General features: G+C 41.5%; 1 protein-coding gene across 4 annotated transcripts in view; it reads left to right on the forward strand.

Annotated features, from left to right (window-relative positions):
• The window catches only part of LOC134356851 (dynein axonemal heavy chain 12-like), a 51,147-nt gene extending 26,611 nt beyond the window's left edge, over positions 1 to 24,536 (forward strand). For all 4 annotated transcript variants that reach the window (XM_063068050.1, XM_063068051.1, XM_063068053.1 and 1 more), the window contains 4 exons: positions 1,691 to 1,862; positions 7,835 to 8,378; positions 15,568 to 15,721; positions 21,254 to 24,536. In XM_063068050.1, coding sequence (XP_062924120.1) covers positions 1,691 to 1,862; positions 7,835 to 8,378; positions 15,568 to 15,721; positions 21,254 to 21,420 — 1,037 coding nt within the window. In that variant the 3' untranslated portion in view covers positions 21,421 to 24,536. The remainder of the gene's footprint in view (positions 1 to 1,690; positions 1,863 to 7,834; positions 8,379 to 15,567; positions 15,722 to 21,253) is intronic.
• Positions 24,537 to 26,144: the final 1,608 nt, after the last annotated feature.

The raw sequence follows: 26,144 nt of genomic DNA on the forward strand, positions 1-26,144 counted from the left end.
ATTGAGGGGAGATTTGATAAGATATACAAAATTATGAGGGGTATAGTTAGGGTAAATGCAAGCAGGCTTTTTCCACTGAGGTTGGGTGAGACTACAACTAGAGGTCATGGATTAAGGGTGAAAGATGCAATGTTTAAGGGGGAACATGAGAGGGAACTTCTTCACTCAGAGGGTGGTGAGAGTGTGGAACGAGCTGCCAGCACAAGTGGCGGATGCCAGGTCGATTACGGCATTGAAGAGAAATTTGGATAGGTAAACGAGGGGTGTGGATCGCGCTGGTCTGGGTGCAGGTCGATGGGCCTAGGCAGATTCATGATTCATCACAGACTAGATGGACCCGTTTCTGTGGTGTGGTAGTATTCTATGATCACGCAGATGTTTGGCAGGAAGTTGTTCTGTGTTAATTGTATTTTAACAATGATTATACAAAACATAGAACGATACAGTAGAGGAGCAGACTGTTAAGGCATTGATGCCTATTAAACTAATCCCTTCAGGTTGCACATAGCCCAATGCATCTATTTCTGCACATTCACGTGCCTATCTAAGAGCCTCTATTGTAAATGCCTCCAGCATCGCCCCTGAGGACACATTCCGGCCACCCGTTACTCTCTTTGTGGAAAAACACTTAGCCCTGCACATCTCCTTTGAGTTCTCTCCCTCTCACTTTAAGTGCCGGAAGTATGGTTTGGACATCCTAATAGATAAATGAAAGTCACGACATAAGTGCAGGTCTTCCTTTCATCTTTTATCAAACTTTAACCTGTGTCCTGATTTTATGTGCAATGTTTACTTTGCATTAAGTCCAAGCTGCTTAGAGTGTCCACCTATTTTGGCCTTTTCATTATTCAAATTTTGGTCTGCATTTCTTAACAATAGTATTTGTGTATTTAATTGCCTGATGTGGGAAAATATAGTCCACATTTAGGGGTGTGATAGCTTTGTATTTGAATGCTATGTAATTTGAGGATATTTATAGCTATTCAAATGTAGTCCTTTTTTCAAGGTGGGTAATAGTCTGATTTGGAATATTCACCAGCAGGGCTTTGTTTCGCTCCAAGTTTTCAGTTGAATTTGTCTTAACCTTACTGCTGGCAAAGGGTGATGTGAATTTGACTATTCAGTACAGGAAATCTTTTAGTCTGGGCTGAGTTCCTAGATGAGCGCCACAGTGGCCTTGTGGTTAAAGTGACACTATTACAGCTCAGGGCATTGGAGTTCAGAGTTCAATTCCGATGTCATCTGTCAGACGTCTGGACGTCCTCCCCGTGGAATGTGTGGGTTTCCTCTGGGTGCTCTGGTTTCCTCCCACAGTCCAAAGACGTACCGGTTAGTAGTTTAATTGGTCATTGTAAGTTGCGCTGTGATTGCTCTAGTGTTAAGATCAGGGGTTGCTGGGCAGCAAGGCTCAAAGGGCCAGGAGATCCTATTCTGTGGTATATCTCAATAAGTAAATAGAAACTGCACTGTTACACGTGGACCTTGCTTTTTACACTTAACCATACCTTAGGGCATTCAACTGCAGACTCTTCCTTGTTGGGAAGTGGATTGAGTATGTTCAAACTTATCTCACTTTACTCTCCACAGTTTAGAGGAGGCTTCCACGCTCAAAACAAGATGTCATTCCAAAGCAAGGTTAAAATGGTGAAGAGTGAACTGCTACCTGTATTAACTCAGCTTTGTTTCACAGGAGCTGATGTCTTGTCTCAAGCATCTGATGGAGTGTCTGTATTATTTGAGGCTGCCGCAGTTGAAAACGCAGAATGCCTGGCCCTTCTACTGGAGTATGGGGCTGATGCCAACGTTCCTAAATACTCTGGTCATCTGCCCATTCACAGGGCAGCCTACAGAGGATACTATAAGTGAGTCTGGGGAAAATATATCGGCAACAGCGTTTTTGTTCGTTATATCTGGTAGTTGAATAAAAGCCTAAGGTGAAATTGCAGAGCTTTATAGTTTTAAAAATGAAAAGTACGATTAATGTGACTAAAATTAAGACAAATATAAAGCTTGTGTGCATTGCTGTAAATAGAACTTGTGTGGTAAATTTTTGTGCGTGCTTTATATTCGGATTGAAGGGACTGACTATAAAACAGAGAATGCTGGCAATATCAACGGACATCTATAGAGAGAGACGCAGAGTGTATTTCAAGATGAATCCCTATTACGAGAGCTGGTGAACTTCCTGGTGGAAGGCTCTATTTCTAAAACGCTAACTCTCATTCCACACATGTTGCTGAGTATTGCTGGCAATTTCTGATTTATTTTTGATTTCTAACGTTTGCAATATTTTTTGCTTATAGAGGAACTGACCAGATATTTTCACAGTCTTTTGTAATTCTGCTGAGGTTTCATCCGAAGTAAGATTGTTGCCCGTTCTCCTACACTCAAGCTGGTTTGTAACCTGGCCTGGCATGTTAAACAAATAGCCCAGACCACCCAAGCACACGTAATAAATCCAAGAAACAGAATAGAATCAATGAAAGACCGCATCCAACAGAATAAACAAACAACAAATGTGCACAAGACAACACACTGTGCAAATACAAAAGAATTTGAAAGTGAGTCCATAGGTTGCAGGTACAGTTCAGAGATAGGGCGAGTGTAGCTGAGTAAAGTTATCCCCTCTGGTTCAAGAACCTCACGGTTGAGAGATAATGGCTGCTCCTGAGCCTGGTGAAATAGGTCCTGAGGCTCCTGTACCTTCTTACTGATGGCAGCAGCGAGAAGAGAACATGGCCTGGATGGTGGGGTCCCTGATGATGGATGCTGCTTTCCTGTGACGTATCTTCATGTAGATGTACTCAATGCTGGAGAAGGCTTTACCCGTGATGGACTAGGCCGTATCCACCACTTTTTGTAGGATTTTCCATTCAGGAGCAAACCACGCTGTGATGCAACCAGTCAATATACTCTCCACCACACATCTATGGAAGTCAAAGTTTCAGATGATACGCTCAATCTTAACAAACTTCTAAGGAAGTAAAGGTGCTGCCGTGCTTTCTTTGTAATGACACTTGTGCGCTGGGCCCAGGAAATACCTTCTGAAATAATAACACGGAGGCATGTATATTTGCTGATCCTCTCCGCTTCCAATCTCCTGATGAGCTTTGGCTCATTGTCTTCTGGTTTCCTTTCCCTGAAGTCAATAATCAGCTCCTTGGTCTTGCTGATATTGAGTGAGAGGTTGTTGTTGTTGTGGCACCTCTTTGCGAGATCTTCAGTCTCTCTCCTATATGCTGATTCATCACCACATTTGATTCGGCCAACGACAGTGGTGTCGTCAGCCAACTTGCTTATGGCATTGGAGCTCTGCTTAGCCTCATGGTCTTAAATATGAAGCGAGTCTTTATTGGCCCCAGAGACCGAAATCACAGGATCATCAGGGGCTGTGGGAATTCATGAATGTTGCTGTTCCTCCGTGCTTTGATGGTCAAAGCGAGCATAGAAGGCACCGAACAACAGGAATTCTGCAGATGCTGGAAATTCAAGCAACATACATCAAAGTTGCTGGTGAACGCAGCAGGCCAGGCAGCATCTATAGGAAGAGGCGCAGTCGACGTTTCAGGCCGAGACCCTTCGTCAGGACTAACTGAAGGAAGAGCACCGAGCTCATCTTGGAGTGGAGCCTTGTTGTCATCCGTGTCACTTGGCTTCACTTAGAAAGAGGTGATAGCATTCAAGCCCTGCCACAGCTGTCGAGCATCCTTCAGTGATTCATATTTAGTCTGAAATTGTTACTCTGCAAATGAGATGGCTTTCCAGAGGTCTTATCTGGACCTCCTGTATCTTGCTTAGTCGCCAGACCTGAATGAACGTCACTGATCTGACCCTCAGCAGAATGAGGATCACATGGTTCATCCCGGGCTTCTGGTTGGGGAAAACTGAATGGATTTTATGTGGACTCATTCACTTATGACTGTTTTTATAAAGTCCGTGACAATCATGGTGTTAGTCATTCAGATTCTCTGATGAGTCCCTGATTACGGCCCAGAAAGAGGCTGCAAAGGCTATAGATTCAGCTAGCTCCATCAACGGCCCCAGCCATCAAGAACACCTTCAGGAGGAGGTGCCTCAGAAAGGTGGAATGCATCATTAAGCATCCTCATCACCCGGGACTTGCCCTCTTCTCACTGCTACCGGAAAGAGAAGGCACGTAGAATAGATTCTTCCCTCCGCTGTCAAATGTTTGGACAGTCTACAAACCCAATGAACACTACCTTTTTATCTCTTTCGTTTTGTACTATTTATTTATTTTGTGCTTTTCAGATTTTCAGACTGCTGCTGCAAAACAACAAGTTTCACCTCATGTGTTAGGGATAATAAAACTCATTCCGAGTCTGGTCCTGCAACCCAGCTGGTGACTGCTCTGTTGAGAAATAGAAAATCACTAGCCTAGGATACAACTGAGGCCCCAACAATGAATAGATGCATGGGTAATACTCTACTCCTAAAGGTCTTCAGAATTTTTTTCAATGTTTGAGTCTTTATCTAAGCTTCATTCAGTTGTGCTTAGTGATGTTAACCATCCTGATGCACACATTCCCACGTAAATCTTCAAGGTAATTTAGAAAACATACCCTCAAAATAATCAGGTGAAACACTTGAAACAATTTACAATACCCAATTAACCTACCTGCGACATCTTTGGACTGTGGGAAGAAACCGAAGTACCTGGAGAAAACCCACACATTCCTCAGCGAGGGCGTACAGAGATTCCTTACAGAGCTTTCCAGGAATGAACTCTGAATTCCAACACCCCGAGTTGGAATAGCATCGTGCAAACAGCTTCGCTATCGTGGTGCGATATTAGGTTGGAATTAATTTGGGGTTTTTGGGGGTTGCTGGGCATTGCGACTTAAAGAACTGTAAGGACCTATTCTGAGTAGGGTCTCTAAAATTAAAAAAAAACAAAAATGTAGTCCAACCAGCTTGGTGGTTTCGGTAGAGAACAGACATATCTTAACCCCCTTAATGACGTCTGAAAAGCAGCTTTCATATTCTTTACAGGTGAATCTTGTCGCCCTTAATGACATTCTCTATTGTCTGAAATGCAGCTTTCAAATTCTTTACAGGTGGATCCCAGGTTCCTGACAAATGTTTGTAAGTCAGAAATGAACAAGATCAGTGAGTTGGAGTGATTAATAGCAACGACTGTGATGGGAGGGCGAGCTGCTGGCTGGTCTCTCTGCCTCAGCGAGTGAGTGAGCCTGCTCAGTGCTCCCAGCTCTGTTTGACTCACTTTTTGTATTTTGCATCTTGGTGTGTTGTGGGTGGGCGGAGGGTAGGAAGGGGGGGCAAAAAGCCGGCTGGAAGTGGCCCACTCCAGTGAAGCAGATGATGACAGAAGCTTCACAGCAGCTGGAAAACTCATCCTTATCCATCCAACCAGTCTCCCAAATCCTTGTTCATATGTGTGCGATATTTGTAACCTGAGAGGGACCTGGTATAGCTTGAAAAACAATGCATCTCCTCTACCACAATAAAAAGAAAAGGGGGAATCATTCCAAATTGCTGGTGTTGATGACAGAGCTGTTCTTCCCACCTCCTACCCCCCACGAGCTGTGCCGTCAGGTGCAGCTTCTGTTGGGTAAGGTCCTGAAGATGATTATTAAAGCACTAATATCCATTTCAGTGACAGGTTTAACCAGGGAGAAATAAAAATCTCAGCAAAAATTCAGTTTGATACTTGCCCAACTGGAAGAAAGCAATAATAATTCAAATTTTTAGATCATCCAAGAGTGTAAACCTGAAACAATATTGCCAAGTTTGCTGGGTTTTGCCAGCAGTCACATGGTGAGATTTTAGCATGCATCCACAGAAATTCCAAGAAGTTGACAGCTCAGGTGAAGGTAAGGACAGACCCTGAACTTGCTTTGCCAATGCATCTGTCACCATCATCTACCCTCTCCCCCAACTACATTCCATTTGACTGATCATTGTAAGGATGTAAGGCAGAACAATAGGAATTCTAAACTGTAGGTGATTTTTCTTTTTACTCTGAGATATTTGACTCTTTGGACTTGTTTATCACACAGAAAAGTTTTTCAATATTTCCATAAGACCATTAGACCATAAGACAAAGGAGCAGAAGTCGGCCATTTGGCCCATCGTGTCTGCTCCGCCATTTTATCATGAGCTGATTCATTCTCCCATTTAGTCCCACTCCCCCGCCTTCTCACCATAATCCTTGATGCCCTGGCTACTCAGATACCTATCAATCTTTGCCTTAAATACACCCAATGACTTGGCCTCCACTGCTGCCCTTGGCAACAAATTCCACAGATTTACCACCCTCTGGCTAAAAAAATTTCTTCACATCTCTGTTCTGAATGGGCGCCCTTCAATCCTTAAGTCATGCCCTCTCGTACTAGACTCTCCCACCATGGGAAACAATTTTGCCACATCCACTCTGTCCATGCCTTTCAACATTCAAAATGTTTCTGTGAGGTCCCCCCTCATTCTTCTAAACTCCAAGGAATACAGTCCAAGAGCGGACAAACGTTCCTCATATGTTAACCCTCTCATTCCTGGAATCATTCTAGTGAATCTTCTCTGAACCCTCTCCAATGTCAGCACATCCTTTCTTAAATAAGGAGCCCAAAACTGCCCACAGTTCTCCAAGTGAGGTCTCACCAGCACCTTATAGAGCCTCAACGTCACATCCCTGCTCCTATACTCTATTCCCCTAGAAATGAATGCCAACATTGCATTCGCCTTCTTCACCACCGACTCAACCTGGAGGTTAACCTTAAGGGTATCCTGCATGAGAACTCCCAAGTCCCGTTACACCTCAGAACTTTGAATTCTCTCCCCATTTAAATAATAGTCTGTCCATTTATTTCTTCTGCCAAACTGCAAAACCATACACTTTCCAACATTGTATTTCATTTGCCACTTCTTTGCCCAGTCTCCCAATCTATCCAAGTCTCTCTGCAGACTCTCTTTTTCCTCAGCACTACCAGTCCCTCCACCTACCTTTGTATCGTCAGCAAACTTAGCCACAAAGCCATCTATTCCATAATCCAAATCGTTGATGTACAATGTAAAAAGAAGCGGCCCCAACACGGATCCCTGTGGAACACCACTGGTAACTGGCAGCCAACCAGAATAGGATCCCTTTATTCCCACTCTCTGTTTCCTGCCAATCAGCCAACGCTCTATCCACGTATGTAACTTTCCCGTAATTCCATGGGCTCTTATCTTGTTAAGCAGCCTCATGTATGGCACCTTGTCAAAGGCCTTCTGAAAATTCAAATATACAAGATCCACTGCATCTCCCTTGTCTAGCCTACTTGTAATTTCCTCAAAAAAGGGTGCTCTCCACTATCCGGGCATTTTCCTTCCCTCTCCTGACAGTCACCCAGTTTTCTGACCCCTGTAGCCTAGGGATGACTACTTCCCTGTAGCTCCTGTCTATCACCTCTTCACTCTCCCTAGTAAGCAGTAGGTCATCAAGCTGCAGCTCCAGATCCCTAATATTTCAGTGTCAGGGGCAGTCAAAGTCATTGAAGTCTGATGGCATTGGCAGGTGACAGAGCCCAGTGGCGTGGCTTTGCCATTTGATATGTTGTTGTGCCAGATTTTCCTGTATTGGGCTTGTTCTGGTACACCAAATGACCTTGCCAAAGTTGGCCGGGAAGCTTTTATGAACCTCTGTGTAAATGTGGAACAACTCTACATCTGCACAGCAGCTTCAAAAAAGCAATCCAACTCAGCAAGACCTGGGACAAACTGTGCATTTCTTAAATTTCCTGTTTTACTTCTGACTTTGACCAAATGCCGATTTAAAAAAAAATCACTGTAGTTTATTCTGAACTTTTTTTTTGTGTAGGTTGCTGGAGCTGTTAATTCCAGTGACAGACTATTCTGCTATCCAGGAGAGCGGCATAAGCCCGGTGCACTCTGCAGCAGCCGGTGGACAGCAAGAATGCCTCCAGTTGCTTCTCCAGTCTCACTTCGATGTCAATTTCATGCTCAGTCCCTGGCTTCGCAGAAGTTATAATGATCATAGGAAATCTGCCCTCTATTTCGCTGTATCAAATAATGATATCCGCTCCGCTCGAGTCCTTCTGGAAGCTGGTGCACTACCAAATCAGGATCCCATCAATTGTCTCCACATAGCTGTGAGGTTCGGCAACTATGAGCTCATTAACTTGCTCCTTCGCCATGGAGCCAATGTGAATTACTATTGTAGAGTGAACACAACTCACTTCCCATCTGCTCTGCAGTATGCATTAAATGATGAAGTAATGCTTAGGATGTTATTTAGCTACGGCTATGACATCAATCGATGCTTTGACTGTCCGCATAAAAACAAAATCCATCCCTTATTTGCCTCTGAAGGATGGACACCTTCTGTCATTAAAGATAACATGGTAGGTACTGAATTCATCCTTGTACCTCTCTGTCAGAATAACTCTGTGTCCCTGTGTTTCTGATGCTGATCTCTGAAATATCTGAGAACTCAAATAAGAGCAAAACTTGCTGGACTACTCTGCATGGTCTGAAACAGAATAAGTGACCATTCATCAGATCTTCTGGGAAAAAAAAACAGAAATCAAACAGGTTTTTAATTGTTGACACGAGGGAGGAGTGGAGAAGTACAGCTAGTTGTTCGGAAAGCTAACAATAGTATCAGTTATTGCCAAAGTAAAAAGGTTCAAGTTTCAAAGAAAATTTCTTATCAAAGCATGTATATGTTATCACTTACTAACTTGGGATTCATTTTCTTGCAATAAAATTTCATGAAAAGCTACATAAGCAAAGGCTGATGTGCAGTGTGCAAAAAAGACAAAATGTGCAAACAAAAATCATATTGAGAATATGAGTTGTAAAGTGTCCTTGAAAATGTAGATCTTTGAATCAGTTCGGAGTAGTGAGATGTTCCCACAACCAATGGTCCAACTTTAAGGACTCTTTATCCTGTTATTTCATGTTCTCATTATTTATTGCTATTTATCTATATTTATATTCGCACAGTTTGTTGCTTTCTGCACTCTGCTTGATCTTTCATTGATCCTGTTATAGTTATTATTCTATCGATTTTCTGAGTCCGCCCGCAGGAAAACAAATCTCAGGGTTGAATGTGGTGACATAGATGTACTCTGATAATAAAATTTAATTTGAACTTTGAACTTTGAAGTTATCCATGCTGGTTCAGCAACCTGATGGTTGTAGAGTACTGAAGAGTTGTGCTTTAGTTCTAAAAGACAGCTGGAGTGCTGTATTAACTATAGGTGTCCTTATTTAACAAAGGACTTTAATGCTTCATAATCAGTTGAGAAAAGTTTGACTAAATCAATACCTGAAATTCAGGTGGTCTTATGAAGAAAGATTGATTGCCATTCTTAGCTGGAGATTAGAAGAATGAGATAGAACTTGTTAAAGCACGCAAGATTTTGAAAGGTCTTGCCAGGATGATGTGGAGGATGTTTATCATGTATGAGAATCTAGAACTCGATATCGTAGCTTAAAAATGAGTAACTCAGTTTAAGACACGATGGCCAGTTGTTGTTTCTGCTGCCGCACAACTCCAGTAACCTGGGTTCAATTCTGATTGAAAGATACGTACTGTATATGTGTAAGACTTCCATGTTCTTTCTGTGGCCTATTAGGTCTCTGCAGGATGTTCTGACCTCTAAAGACGTGCTGGTAGATGAACAGTAAATTTACTTTCAGTTTAGGCCAGTGGCGAAAACATCAAAAGGGAATTGGTAGACAGGAGTCAGAATATTACAAGAAACGTAAGAGGATTGGGTCTGATGGGAATGTTCTGTGGAGAACTGGGCCGTGTTCAATGAACTGAATGGCTTCCTTTGTTGTTAACCATAAGTAAGATGCGGGGACTTGGAGGGCTGAGAGTCATTGAGCTGTCCCAGCAGGAATAGAAGCAGATTCATTGAATGTTCTTTAGACAGAGGTACATAGCTACATGATAAGCGAAGTGAAAGGTTACAGTGAGTAGACCAGAACATAGAGTTGTGGTGCAGTCCTAATAGTTATCATATCAGATGGTAGAACAAGTTTGTCCCGCTGAGTAGCCTGTTCCTGCTCCTAATTTTATTAACAACAAAGGGACTGCCTGTGATTGCTCTGAGACAGGGGTTGAATTATTATTGTCATGGGAGTGGCAGTTATTGCATCAGTCTTCACTGTGGAAGACACTAGTGGTATGCTAGAATTTCAAAAGTGTCAGGGGGCAGAAGTGAGTACAGTTACTATTACCAGAGGGAAGGTGCTTGGGAAACTGAAAGTAGAGAAGTTACCTAGACCAGATGGACTACACCACAGGGTTCTGAAAGAGGTAGATGAAGAGATTATGGAGGTATTAGTAATGATCTTTTAAGAATCATTAGATTTTGGAATGACTGGAAAATTGCGAATGTCACTCCACTTTTCAAGAAAGGAGGGAGACAGAAGAAAGGAAATTATTGGCCCGACCTCAGTGGTTGGGAAGGAGTTGGAGTCAATTATTAAAAGATAAGATTTCAGGGTACTTGGGGGCACATGATAAAATGGACCAAAGTCAGTATGAATTCCTTAAGGGAAAATCTTGCTTTACAAATCTGTTGGAATTTTTTGAGGAAATAACAAGCAGGATTAACAAAGGAGAATTGGTGAATGTTGTGTACATGGATTTTCAAAAGGCCTTTGATAAGGTGCCGCACATGAGGCTACTCAGCAAGATAAGAGCCCACGGTATTACAGGAAAGATTCTAGCATGGATAAAGCAGTGGTTGACTGGCAGTAGGCAAAAAGTGGGAATAAAGGGAACATTTTCTGACTGGCTGCCAGTGACTAGTGGTGTTCCACAGAGTTTAGTGTTGGGACAGCTTCTTTTTATGTTGTATGTCAATTATTTGGATGACAGAATTAATGGCTTCATGGCCAAGTTGATGATGCAAAGATAGCTGGAGGGGTTGGTAGTGTTGAGGAAGCAGGGTGGCTGCAGAAGGACTTAGACAGATTAGGAGAATGGGTAAAGAAGAAGGAGATGGAATATGATATCAGCAAGTGTATGGTCATGTATTTTGGTAGAAGAAATAAAAGGTATAGACTATTTTCTAAACAGGGAGAAAATTCAAAAACCCGAGGTACAAAGAGGTTTGGGAATCCCCGTGCAGAATTCCCTAAAGGTTCACTTGCAGGTTGGGTCTGTGGTGAGGAAGGCAAATGCAATTTTAGCATTAGTTTCAAGAGGGCAGAATATAAAAGCAAGGATGTAATGCTGAGGCTTTATGAGGCATTGTTGGGGCTTATGTGGTATTATGAGCAGTCTTGGTCCCCTTATTTAAGACAGGATGATCTGAAATTGGAGAGGGCCCACGAGAATGATCCTGGGAATGAAAGTCTTAGTGTATGAGGAGCAATTGATAGCTCTGGGCCTGTACTCACTGGAATCTGGAAGAATTGGAGTGATCTTATTGAAACCCATCGAAAGCTGAAAGGCCTCGATAGAGTGGACATGGAGAGTATGTGTCCTATGCTGGGGGAGTCCAGGGCCAGAGGACACATGCTCAGAATAAAGGGTTGACCATTTAGAATGGGGATGGCAGGGAATTTCTTTAGCCAGATGGTGGTGAATCTGTGGAATTTGTTGCCACGTGTGGCTGTGGAGGCCAGGTTGCTGGGTGTATTTAAGGCAGAGGTTGATAGGTTCTTGATTAGTCGGGGCATGAAAGGTTATGGGGAAAAGGCAGGAGAATGGGGTTGAGAGGGAAGTGGATCAGCCATGATGAAATGGTGGAGTAGACTCCATGGGCCAAATGGCCTAATTCTGCTCCTGTGTCTTATGGTAGCCAAAGGAGGGTGGTGAACGTTTGTTAATCCCTCATATCTCTCTGGGGAAGTTGTGAACAGGAGGAAATGAAAGAGAAAAGTACAGACTGGGGAAAGAAACGATGCTGGGACTGTGAGACACAGAATAATGCAAGGTTGGAAACCTTAGATAAAAGAGGATGCTGGAAATACTCAGCAGATGTGGCAACATTTGTGGAGAAAGAAAACCAAAGTTAACTGAACAGGCTGTTCTTTCATTATCAACACACACAAAATGCCCAAGGAACTCAGCAGGTCAGTCCCGATGAGGGCCCTTGGGCTGAAATATCATCTGTTCATTTCTCCCCAGGGATGCTACTTGACCTGCTGACTTACTCTAGCAGTTTCACTGCCTTGCTCAAGATTTCCATCGTCTGCAGAATCTTTTGTATGACCTTTCGTTATGATTGGCCAGATCTGATACAAACAGGAAAAGTTTGTCATCTGAAGTTGTTACATTCTCTACTGAGAACCAAGGACCGTATCATGTCTAGTCAGAGGATGAGGCACAAGCTTATCTTGAGCTTTGTTGGAACGTTTTAAAACAATCAGATAGAGAGAGTTCATGTTGGGAATGAATAGAAGAATTAAAATGAGAGGCCTGTGTATCACACTTCTAGCATCTGTATATCCTCCCTCCTCTCATCTCATTCATCTTCTATTTGAATCTCTCCCAGCGGCAGGTTACAAGCCTGAAGCCCTCTCTCAGCCAGCAGCAGCACCACTCAATCATTCAGTCTTTTTCAGTCTCTGTTTTCCTGCCTCTCACCCTTCTCTGCAATTTAAATGGGTTTGATTTGTAACTTTTTCCATTGCATGATGAAAGCTCATTCATTTGAAATGTTCATTTCTGTTTCTCATTCCACGGATAAGTTTTTTTTTCAAAACTTAAAATCACAATGGATTTGACCACTTGTCTTTGATAATTACTGCTACTCTTTAGCTGTGACTAAGCACCAGATGCTACAATTATCCTTGCTCCAAATTAAACTTACGGTCTGACCCAGAGTGCAGAAGATGCCAGTTGTACAAATTACTATTGGTTAATGGTCCAGCTGTTATGATTGTGGTGCAATCATGCCTTCTCTTACGAAATTGTAATCTCGGCAGTAATTCCAACAACCACACATGCACTCAAATACAGAATTTGTTATAAATGCTGCTCTGCCTGTCCCTGGAGATTTCTGCTCAGTTTTGAGGTACGTGAAGCATTTAAGTGCAGGTCCTTGATCACTGCCCACTGGACTTGCTCATCCTCGCTCATGCTATGTCTATAATATCCTTAGCACTGAAGATTAGTGTTAAACATTGCAGCATCTCCTTCCTTCCAAGGCAGTTGTTTAATTTTTTGGAGACATTTTGTAACGTTTAGAATTGTCATTCAGTTGTAAAATTTGAAGAAGTAAACTTTTGCCAAACTCGTCATTCCAGAAAAGTGACCGTTTGATCAGCTTGGGTGAACATCTCGAAGTTAGTCACCGGCTGCACTACATGTAGCCTTCATCAAAAGAACCAGTGGAAACCACTTGAAGTGACCCATGCCTATTTATGAACTGTGAAATGTCCTGAAAATCTGAAGCTTAATTGCATTACATTTAAGTGATTACTCAAACTCACACCGAGCCACAATTACTCCCTTTCAAGCTCTAATACACTAAGTTTAGGTATAACTATTCACGTTCAAATTTAATTATCTTTCAACCACACATGAATACCCATGAATACATCCAAACGAAACACCATTACTCAGGTGTGAAACACAGTACCAACACTCATACACAGCACAAGACACATATAGTACATATAGGTAGCAAGCATATATAAGATATAAATAAAATACAGTTACACAAAAAATTTGTAGCCCAAGTCCCTGAGTCCATGAATGTTCAGCAGTCTGCAGTCGAACACAATATAACTTGTCTTCTGCTGAGCGAACACTGGAGGGCAGCACTGACTCCAGCACTCTGGTGGGGCGCCCGACTCCGATGCTGCTCTACGGGCAGCTGCAAGCAAGCGACACCTCAGCTTGAACCCTCATCCTCGCTGTGACCGAGGTCACGCAGCTCCCCCGCCATCAACCTCCCACCATTCGCCAATAAACCAATGAATTGGACTTGCAGCACTCCACGCCACTAATGTCAAACATGGTCTTTTGCTCACAAGAAAAGCGACTAAGACGATCACTCACGGTTAGACTGCACAACTCCCTCACACACCGACCCCTCTCTTTCGCAGGCAGCATTACAGTCCGCACCAAGGCCAGCTCCTTCATGTTCTCTGCCAACAAACAACTCACTGATGGGGCAGAGCCGCGGTACCTTAAGTTCTTAGTCTCCTGCAAGGTCTCGTGATAATAAAAAATACGTTTAAAAAGACAATAACACCTTTGGTTGACCCTGTAGAAGCCGTTGCATCCGAGTGCACGATCATCTTACATTTCATTGTAAATATCACAATTTCTTCACACACACAAACATTAACATATAATAGCTTTTACAATAAATTATCTTAAGTTTTTATTTAGATTATTCAATCTTTTACCTTAATTGGACATTTGTATTCTGACTTTGTTAGCACATTAATTTAAAATTGTGCTTGCTGAACATTAAGGATCTTGTTGAATGGTGACAGACAATAACTGATATCAGAGAGGTTCACAACTCAGTGGTCACTAGGTCTTTATACAGAGCTCTCTTTGAGGTCAGTGTTGAGCATTCCTGCTTCATTACAGACCTCAAGTTTTAGGCTCTCCTACTACAATTCTATTAACATTGCATAAATATATTTTTTCGGTTTTTAAATTAAACTAGTCTAGTTACATTAGTGTATTTTGTTCTTCTAATGATTGTTTTTACTGTCCACAAGGGTCTTAGACCATTAGAGTTCGTGACAGAATCAATTATTAATCACCACAATTTCAATTGTAAAAGATAATATCTTTGGATGTGTAACAGAGGGCTCATTTTCAACATTTGCCACTGATTGCAAAGTTCAGGCCATTTTGAAGATTGGCTCCAAGTCTGGGTTTCTGATCAAAAACTAATTTTGATATGTTTTATATTTACTTGTATCTTCTGTTTGTTAACAAACTGTTTGAAACCTTTTTTGGGGATTATACGGGTTTTTTAATTCCTTCTCTCCTTACATCTAGAAAATAATTTACCTTTCTGAAGGTCCAATCTTTAACTGAGATTCTTGGGGGATCTTTGAGATGGAGTATAGAACTCAGTGAGAAACGTGTATTAGAGTGTATTAGACCTCTGGTGTAATTTAGCTGATGGTGTTCAAGATGGTTGCTGCATTCCATGGCCTTACATGAGAGGATCCTCTTGCTTACTATTAATTGATCTTTGCTGGACACATGCAGACAGGATGAGCTTGTGTATAAACTTGGCCACACAGTACTCAGAAGCTGGACAGGTTGTCCAGGCTTCCTATTCAAACTATTATATGATGAAGACACTGAATACTAAAAGTTGTGTCAATGATGAATAGATTTCAAACTTTAGCCCAAGAATTGCATGTTAAATGCCAAAAATTTACTTTAAAAATTAATGATGTCTCTGGAACTCTCACTTGCAGTGCAGCAGAACTGGAAGAAATAATTTGGATAAATATAAGAGTTCAACATCCAAAACCATCCATTTTATTCATTATAGTTTGAAAGGAGAGAATGAAAGAAGTATTTTTAGAACATTTAACCCTGTGTTTGTTTTATATTATTTGGCCTTTTAATTTCTGTTTCAGTTTTGTGAAGTCATTACATTAAACTGGTTAAAGCACCTATCGGGGAAAGTGGTTCGTGTGATGCTGGATTATGTGGCTCATGTTAATTTCTGCTCTAAGATGAAAAGTGTACTTGAACAGCAAAGCGAATGGTCGGAAATCACATACATCATGAGTAAGTTTCTGAATACACAGATTCAATGTCTTTGGGAATGACTAATTCTGCATAATGCTTTCCTAGGATGCCTATAGTTAAATTTTTACTGTACATTTACTGACATGTCAATATAGTTTCCTCTTTTTGGCAGTCGCATAATAACAGTATATATTTAATTTTTTTCCCGCATCAATCATAGGGAAGGAGAGAGGATTCATGTGGTCTGATAAGGAGTAAAGGAAAAATCCACAATGGTGTTCAAACCAGTTGTAACAAGTCGTATGCAGTTCCTTAGCACTATATAATTAAAATTAAATACTTGGCAAGTGGAAGTTTGCATTACAGCTCTCTGCATGTGTACTAATATCCTTGAAGTTACTAAATTTGAAACCTGTGTACAGCCAGCTATACAGATTAACACAGCTGCCTCTGCATCATTCAAAAAGCAAATACCCGATTCTTTAATTGTAATGGCATTTTAATGCATACCAAGCATTTGTTCAAATCTGAATCATGGAAATTGAGTAAATATTGGGGTTGAGAATAAATCCTGGGAAGATAAAATGGGTGAGAATTTTGATAAACAAAAGGAAACGAGTTAAAGGTAGAGAACTAGGAACAAGAAGAATCCATTCTGCTTATAAGAAAAGGCACACTAAACACTCACGAGAATCCATGGATGAACGAAGACATCTAAGAACAAGGAGAGATATACATTTCCATTAGCAAGTGTGAAGTGCTTGATGAGAGAGAATATGAAGAGATTAGAAATAAAGTTCAAAAGATTATGAAGGCAAACAGAAACCACTAACTTAACGAGAAACAAAAATTGTAAAATTTTACAGACTCACTGAAAGAAAGTCGGGATGAAATGGGTAGGATAAGACCACAAGTAATGGTAGGGTGAAGACAGAAATATTAAATCATTATTTAGCACATGGTGCAGGTGATTGTGACATTCAGCTGATAAAATACAATCAACTTGAAACGTTACCTGTTTTTCTCTCACCATAGATGTTGTCACACCTACTGAGTATTTCAGTTTTTATTGAAGTAGCATGTGAGGGGAAAGGATCTAGACGATGCTTACCTTGATAGTGGAGTGGAGTATAAGCCTCAGAGTGATTTACTGTATATCCTGCATAAATTCCAAAATATTCTGAAATGTTTTTTATTTCCATAAGATCATTAAGCATACGAGCAGAATTCGACTATTTCACCCATCAAGTCTGCTCCACCATTTCATCATGGCTGATCCATTTTTCCTCTCAGCCCCAATCTCATGCCTTCTCTCCATATCCCTTCATGTCCTGACCAATCAAGAACCTATCAACCTCTACCTTAAATATACATACAGACTTGGCCTCCACGGTTGCCTGTGGCAACGGATTCCACAGATTCACCCCTCTCTCTGGCTAAAAGAATTCCTCTTCATCTCCATTCCAAAAGGAGGCCCCTCTATTCTGAGGCTGTGTCCTCTAGCCTTGGACTCTTCCTCCATAAGAAACATCCTCTCTACATCCACTCTATCAAGGCCTTTTACCATTCAATAGGTTTCAATGAGGTCACACCTCATTGTTCTGAATTCCAGTGAATACAGGCCCAGAGCCATCAAACGCTCTTCAGATGACAAGCTGTTCAAACCTGGAATCATTTTCATGAACCTCCTTTGAACCCTTTCCAGTTTTAGCACATCCTTTTTAAGACAAGAGGCCCAAACTTGCTCACAATACTCCAAGTGAGGCCTCACCAGTGTTTTATAAAATCTCAACATTACATCCTTGCTTTTATATTCTAGTCCTCTTGAAATGAATGTTAACATTACATTTGCCTTCCTCACCACTGACTCAACTTGCAAATTAACCTTTAGGGAATCCTGCACACGGACTCCCAAGTCCCTCTGCGCCTCAGTTTTTTGTACTTTCTCTCCTTTTAGAAAATAGTCAGCCCTTTCATTTCTTCTACCAAAGTGCATGACCAGACACTTTCCAATACTATTCCATGTGCCACTTCCTTGTCCATTCTCTTAATCTGTCTAGGTCCTTCTGTAGCCTCTCTACTTCCTCAAAACTACCTGCCCCTCCACCTATCTTTGTATCATCTGCAAATTTTGCACACAAAGCCATCAATTCCATCATCCAAGCCATTAACATGTAACATAAAAAGAATCGGTCCCAACACGGACCCCTGTGAAACATCACTAGTCATCTGCAGTCAACCAGAAAGGCCTCCCTTTATTCCCACTCTTTGCATACTGCTCGTCAGCCACTGCTTTATCCATGCTAGAACCTTCACTGTAATATCAATAGACAATAGGTGCAGGAGTAGGCCATTCGGCCCTTCGAGCCAGCACCGCCATTCACTGTGATCATGGCTGATCATCCACTATGTATCCAGTTCCTGTCTTATCCCCATAACCTTTGATTCCACTATCTTTAAGAGCTCTATCCATCTCTTTCTTGAAAGCATCCAGAGACTTGGCCTCCACAGCCTTCTGGGGCAGAGCATTCCATATATCCACCACTCTCTGGGTGAAAAAGTTTTTCCTCAACTCTGTTCTAAATGGCCTACCCCTAATTCTGAAACTGTGGCCTCTGGTTCTGGACTCACCCATCAGCGGGAACATGCTTCCTGCCTGCAGCATGTCCAATCCCTTAATAATCTTATATGTTTCAATAAGATCCCCTCTCAGCCTTCTAAATTCCAGAGTATACAAGCCCAGTCGCTCCAATCTTTCGACATATGACAGTCCCACCATCCTGGGAATTAACCTTGTGAACCTATGCTGCACTCCCTCAATAGCAAGAATGTCCTTCCTCAAATTTGGAGACCAAGACTGCACACAGTACTGCAGGTGTGGCCTCACCAGGGCCCTGTACAGATGCATCATGGGCTCATAGCTTGTTAAGTAGCCTCATGTGTGACACCTTGTCAGTGACCTTCTGAAAATCCAAGTATACAATATCAACCAATTTTCCTTTGTCTATCCTACTTGTTATTTCTTCAAAGAATTCCAACAGATTAGTCAGGCAAGATTTTCCCTTGAAGAAACCCATGCTGACTACGGCCTATTTTAATGTGTGCCTCCAAGTCCCCTGAAACCACATCCTTAATGATCAACTCCAATATCTTCCCACTGTGGTCAAGTACTCATTTCCTTTCTTCAGCCTTTCTCCCTTCTTGAAGAATGGGGTAACATTTGCAATTTTCCAATCTTCTGGAACCATTCCAGAATCTAGTTATTCTTGAAAGATCATTGCTAAATCCACCACAATCTCTTCAGCCACCTCTTTCAGAAACTTGAGGTATACACTATCTGCTCTAGGTGACCTATCTACCTTCAGACCTTTCAGTTTCCCAAGAACCTTCCCCCTAGTAATGGTAACTTCACAAACTTCATGACCCCTGACACCTCGAATACCCACCATACTGCTAATGTCTTCCCCAGTGAAGATGGATACAAAATATTCATTCAGTTCATCCACCATTTCCTTGTCCCCCAGTACTACCTCTCCAGCATCATTTTCCAGCAGTCCAATATCCACTCTCGCCTCTCTTTTACACTTTATGTATCTGAAGAAACTTCCAGTATCCTCTTTATTATTATTGGCTAGCTTACTTTTGTATTCTATCCTTAACTTAATGACATTTTAGTTGCTTTGTGTTGCTGTTTGAAAGCTTCCCAATCCTCTAACTTCCCACTAATTTTTGCTCTATTATATGCCCTCTCTTTTGGCTTTTATGTTAGCTTTGATTTCTCTTGTTAACCATGATTGTGCCATCTTGCCTTTTGAATACTTCTTCCTCTTTGGGATGTATATATCCTGTGCCTACTGAATTGCTTCCAGAAATTCCAGCCATTGCTGCTCTGCTGTCATCCCTGCCAGTGTTCTTTTCCAATCAATTCTGGCCATTTCCTCTCTCATGTCTCTGTAATTTCCTTTACTTCACTATAATACTGATACATCTGACTTTAGCTTCTCCTTCTCAAATTTCAGGGTGTATTCGATCATATTATGATCACTTACCCCTAAGGGTTCTTTTACCTTAATCTCTGTAATCAGTTCTGGATCATTGCACAACACCCAATCCAGAATAGCTGTTCCCTTTGGGCTCAATCATGAGCTGCTCTAAAAAGCCACCTCATAGGCATTCTAGAAATTCCCCTCTTGGAATCCAGTACCAACCTGATATTCCAAATCTACCTGCAATTTGAAATCTCCCATGACTATTGTAACATTGCCCTTTTGGCTTGCATTTTCTATCTCACGTTGTAATTTGTAGACCACATCCTTACTACTGTTTGGGGATCTATATATAACTCCCAGCAGGGTCTTTTTACCCTTGCAGTTCCTAAGCTCTATCCACAATGATTCAACACTTTTATGTCACCACTTCTAATGATTTGATTTTATTTTTTAATGAAGTGCAATGCCACCCCCTCTGCCTTCTTGCTTGCCCTTCAATATGACGTGTACTCTTGGACATTAAACTCCCACCTATAATCTTCTTTCAGCCATGATTCAGTGATGCCTACAACATTGTATATCCCATCTGTAACTGTGCTACGAGTTCATCGACCTTGTTCCGTATACTGCGCGCATTCAAATATGACACCTTCAGTCCTGCATTCATCCTTTTGGATTTTGTCCACCTTTTATATTGCAATTCATCCTTTTGACTGCAATTTTGCCCTAACATCAGCCTCTCCTTGCTAGGAGTCTCACTTCACCTTGCCTCTGTTTGTAAACTAACTACCTCATCTTCAGCACTATCACTCCGGTTCCCCACCCCCTGCCAAATTAGGCTAAACCCACCTGAACAACTCTAGCTAACCTGCCCGCAAAGATATTGGACCCCCTCTGGTTCAGGTGTAACCTGCCCCTTTTGTACAGGTCATACCTTCCCCAGAAGAGATCCCAATGACCCATAAATCTGAACTTCTGCTCCCTCCACCAGTTCCCCAGCCATGCATGTACCTGCCTAATCATTCTACTCTTATCCTCACTGGCACATGGTGCAGTCAGCAAGCCAGAGATTACTACCCTGGAGGTCCTGTTTCTCAGCTCTCTACCTAGCTCACTAAAATCTCTCTTCAGGACCTCCTCACCTTGTCTACCTGTGTCATTGATGTCAATATGTACCAAGACTTCTGGCTGCTCACCCTCACTCACCCCTGAGAATGCCATGAACCCAATCTGAGACATCCCTGGGGGCAACGTACTATCCGGATGCCTCTATTGCACCCACAGGATCTCATCTCCATTCGTCTGACTAAGAAATCTCCTATCAACACTGCAGTCCTCTTCACCTCTCTGCTCTAGGAGTCACAGTACCAGAGACCCAGTCACCGTGGCTCCCCCCAGTAGGTCGTCCCCCTCAATAGTATCTGAAGTTGTATACTTATTATTGAGGGGAACGGCCACAGGTGTATTCTTCACTTAGCTAATTTATGTCACTGTTTCAAGAAAACCAAGACAAACTAACACAAATCATAACAGTAATTTTCCCAATCATATTCTTTAAGTTTGTTTGCATTTACAATTCCAGGAAATCCACGTTCTCTGAAGCATCTAAGCAGACTGAAGATCCGAAAATGCATGGGCAGATTGAGGCTGCGGTGTCCGGTGTTTATGACGTTCCTGTCATTGCCCCGTCGCCTGAAGGAATACATTCTCTTCAGAGAATATGATCTTTATAATGAGCCAAATATTTGATTCATTTCCAATCATGCCCTTTTATATTTTATATACAACTATTGGCATTGCAGTTTTAAAACGAATAGATTTATTGATGTGCTATTAGAATCTAGATCCAAAAAAGGCAGGGAAATCAGTATTTGCATTAAAGAAACGTAGACCAATGAAGCAGATTGGATTTCCATTATGTTCTTCATTGCAATTATTGAATAGATTTAAGATTAAAACAAATTAAATACGACTGTTGCTTCACACGACAGTGATATATGCTTGTTTGCTTACTTTAGTGAGAAAAGGAGGATGATTAGATAAGGGGGGGGATGATGATTTACTGTTACTGAATGTTCACTTATGGTCTGACTTGCCTAACGTTATTGAGAGCACTATTTCATAAAAGTTAAGATTACTGTGATTCATACATGTTAAGGCACAGTGGTTTGTAAATACATGTTAAATAACTAATATAAATAACTGAAAAAGTTGCATTTTCCAATGTATTGTTTGTTATTTTTTTATTCATAGATTTTCAATAGCAGCAAGTACAAAACCATTCACTAAAATAAATTGTTATTTGAATATTAAGAGACAGAATTTTAAACAGAATGATTAAACAAATTTAGTAATAAACCATTGTAAATAATACAGCTTTACTCTACTCTCTGTAATAATAATGAGCTGAAACTTGTTCAGTGTGTTACGATTTGGTAGTATCTCAGATTTCTGAAGTCAGGTTTGTGCTTCTTTTCAAATGAGTAAAAATTAAAAATTCACTCACTTATACCCTGTAAAATCTATTCACTTACTCAAATTTGTAAAAATGCCAATTCTCAAATTTGCAAAGGTCTTCCCAGTTGCTGTGGAATGAAATGGTACTTTGAAAAGTGATTTCTAATATTCATACACATTTTTTTAAAAACATCATTCATTTAATTGCATTGTTACAACCCTTTAAACTGCCTTGTATATATTTTTGACAGACATAAACTACTAGGATTTAATAATTATTGCATTTGCTCCTATGCTTGTCTGACGTGCAACAGTTTTGAAGTACAGGTAACTTTGGTGGAACATAGACAGTGGCTTAAGATTGCTTCAATTCATTCTAAATAACTGCAATGCTGAAGCTGAATGAACACACGTGAATCCATGGTTTAATATTCAGCCTGCCTCCATAGTCTGTACTTACTGTGATTTTTCCAAGCGAAATCGGTTGACTGGACATGCATTTAAGATATTTACAAACTACTCTCACTTTGAAATGCTTCACAATATTTCAGTGTTGTATGAACTGGAGATAATTATTAGCAACACATAAAAATTGCTGATGAACACAGCAGGCCAGGCAGCATCTCTAGGAAGAGGTACAGACGACGTTTCGGGCCAAGACCCTTCGTCAGGAGTAACTGAAAGAAGAGATAGTAAGAGATTTGAGAGGGGGAGGGGGAGATTTGAAATGCTAGAAGACAGGAGGGGGAAGGGCTGGAGAAGGGATAATTATTAATCTGCATACTAAACCATAATTAGTTTGGCAGACTCAGAGCTCTGCATGGTTAATTACCCTACAATATTTTGAGGTGGATTTTTAAATCAGCATTATTTCCTGATAACATACCTGGTTGGGTGTGAGTTAACAGAGGTTCTAACATCTTCAGCATCTCTCTGGAACAGTCGACTGTCCCTATAGACTTCAAGGTGGCCACCACCATCCCGCTGCCCAAGAGGGCAACAGTAACCTGCTTGGGTGACTACAATCCAGTCGCACTGACCTCAACAATAATGAATTGTTTTGAGTGGCTGGTTATGGATGGCATGAAATCCCATCTTCCTGCTACATAGGACTCTTTCCAGTTCACTTATCGCTCAAATCGGTCCACTGATGATGCCATAGCCTCTGCACTCCACTCTGTCCAGTCCCACCTAGAAAATGATGCCTCCTACTCCAGTGCACATGTGCACTTCAGCTTAATGTTTAATACAGTCATCTTTCGGAAGCTGATGGGTAAACTGCCCTCGCTGGGTTGGAACTCGTCCTTCTGTAACTGGACTTTGACAGAAAGGCAACAGTGAGTCCGTGTTGGCAGAAACATCTGTAACTCCATTACACTGAGCACTGCTGCTTCGCTGGGCTGCGTGCTTTGATCACTGCTTTTTACGCTGCTGGCACGTGACTGCACTGTTGGATCCAGTTCAAACCAAATCAGGTTCACTGATGATACAACAGTGGTTGGCCTCGTCAACAACGACCGTGAAATGACATACAGGGAGGAGATAGAGCAGCTGGTAGAATGGTGGAGCACAACAACTTAAGAAGTCAGAACATGGAAAAGACCAAAGAGATGATTGTGGACTTTAGGAAGGTGCAGACAGACCATTCCTCACCGCACATAAATGGCTCCTCCATGGAGAGAATTAGGAGCACCAAGTTTCTGGGAGTGCACATAACTGACTATCACACTTGGTCCCTCAACACTACCTCTTTGGTCAAGAAAGCACAGTCTCCACTTCCTGAGGAGATCGAAGAGTGTGAGACTCCCTCACCCAAACCCCCCCCGCCCAAAACTCTAACCAATTATTACAGGAACACCATCAAAAATGCCCTGACAATCTGCATCACTGTCTGGTACAGGAATTGCAGGGCATCTGACTGCAAGCCTCTACAAAGGATTGCAAGGACTACTGAGAGAATCATCGGGGTCTCTCTTCCCCACATCAGATGCAGTATATTCATCCAGAGCACTGCATACACAGTGCCCTTAGCATTGTCAATGATCACTCCCGTCTGTCCAAAACTCCCTTTGACCCCTACCATTAGGCGGGAGGTACCGTAGCATTAGGACAAGAACTGTTAGGTTGGGAAACAGCTTCTTCCCCCAGGCTGTAAGATTACTGAACTTCCTGCCACCACCCAGGTCTCATCACATATGAAACGCCAGTAGGGTTACATTGTTTAGTTTGTATCATAAATGCACCTTATTGTTAATTTACTTGTGGTGATATTATTTTTATGGGGGGGGTGTGTGTGTGTGTGTAAGTTATATGTACTGTGCTGTGCAACTTGGTCCAGAGCAATATTGTTTTGTTTGGTGGTATACATATGTACAGTTGAATGACAATAAACTTGAATTTGAACTTGATTCCAACCACTATCTGAGTCATATGTGTATATACTCCATATTTAGCTACATAGATTTACGTTGCACAAGGTAAATTCCACAATTGAGGCCATTCAACCCAAGCAGTTTACACTGATATTTCTGCTTCACATGTCCATCACATTTCTTAAACATGAGAAAATCTGCAGATGCTGGAAATCCAAAGACACACCTAAAAAATGCTGGAGGAACTTAGCAGGCCAGGCAGCATCTATAGAATAAACAGTTAACGTTTCCAACAGAGACCCTTCATCAGAAGTGTCTCAGCCCAAAATATCAACAGTTTATTCTTTTCCACAGATGCGGCCTAGCCGGCTGAGTTTCACCAGCATTTTGAGTACATCACCCCATTTCCTACTCTAAACATACTGTATCAGTTTTACTCTCCATCCCCTTCTCCCTCAAATGCTTGTTCAGACTTTCCTTAAAGATATCCCCACTCGCCTTGGGGGAGTGAATTTCAACATTCGTCCTTCTAAATACCTCTTTAGATTTCCTCTTTTGAAAGGATGTGGGCTTTGTCTCATGAACTAGCATTTAATTGCCTATGCCAATTTGCCCTCGAGAAGGTGGTGGTAAGCTGCCTTCTTGAACTCCTGCAACCATTGAGACATGGGTATGCCCACAATGCTGTTGAGATGGAGTTTCAGGATTTTGACCCAGTGACAATGAAGGAACAGCAATATATTTTTAAGTCAGGATTCTGTGGCTTGGAGGGCAACATCCAGGATGAGGAACACAAGAGGCTGCTAATACCTCCCACAGCTTTTGCTATCCTTGTCCTTCCAGCTGATAGGCATTGTGGGTTTCGAAGGTGCTATCAGAAGAGTCTTGGTGATTTAGTGTAGAGAATTCCGCTACTTGGTACAAACTGCTGTTATTGGGGCACATGGTTGTAAATGGGATGACCTCAGGCATACTGCTGTGTCCCATACATAGTCAAGCTTGGTTGTTGTTGAAGCTAAACTCATCCAGGTGAGTGGAGAGTATTCCATCACATTCCTGACTTCAGCCTTGTAGATCGTAGGCAGGCTTTGAGGAGTTGGATGATGAGTTATTTGCTATAGCATTCTTAGCATCTGACGTGATCTTGTAGCACATTGTGTACATGGTTACTATTTTTATTTCGAAGTCCTTAGGATCTTTTCCACAAATAATGTCAAAATATTTTATTATTTTGAAGAAATCTATTAGATCAGTATTATTATATATAAATAAATAAACACACACAAGTTATGATCTTTGTAAATCATCTTTGGTCCCTTATCACTGCTCGTGTTTCCATTTCGTAATGTAATGATCTAGATGAGTTTCAATACAGGATTTTCATAAATCTTTTATTTTCCAATTCTCTTTCTCTGGCAATAAACAAGTGGCTGGTTTGCTTTTTTAAAAAAAATAGTCACACAGCCATACAGCATGGAAACAAGCCCTTTGGCCCGCAAAAGTTTATGCCAACCATTGAGCACTAATTTTCTATCATTCTGAACTAGTCCCACGTTATTCTCTTAATATTCCCTCAACTTCCCTGAAATTATACTACTCACCCAGATAGTACAATTTACAGTAGCCAATTAATATATCGAACTA

This window comes from Mobula hypostoma, chromosome 15 (genome assembly GCF_963921235.1).
Source record: "Mobula hypostoma chromosome 15, sMobHyp1.1, whole genome shotgun sequence".
NCBI lineage: Eukaryota > Metazoa > Chordata > Chondrichthyes > Myliobatiformes > Myliobatidae > Mobula > Mobula hypostoma.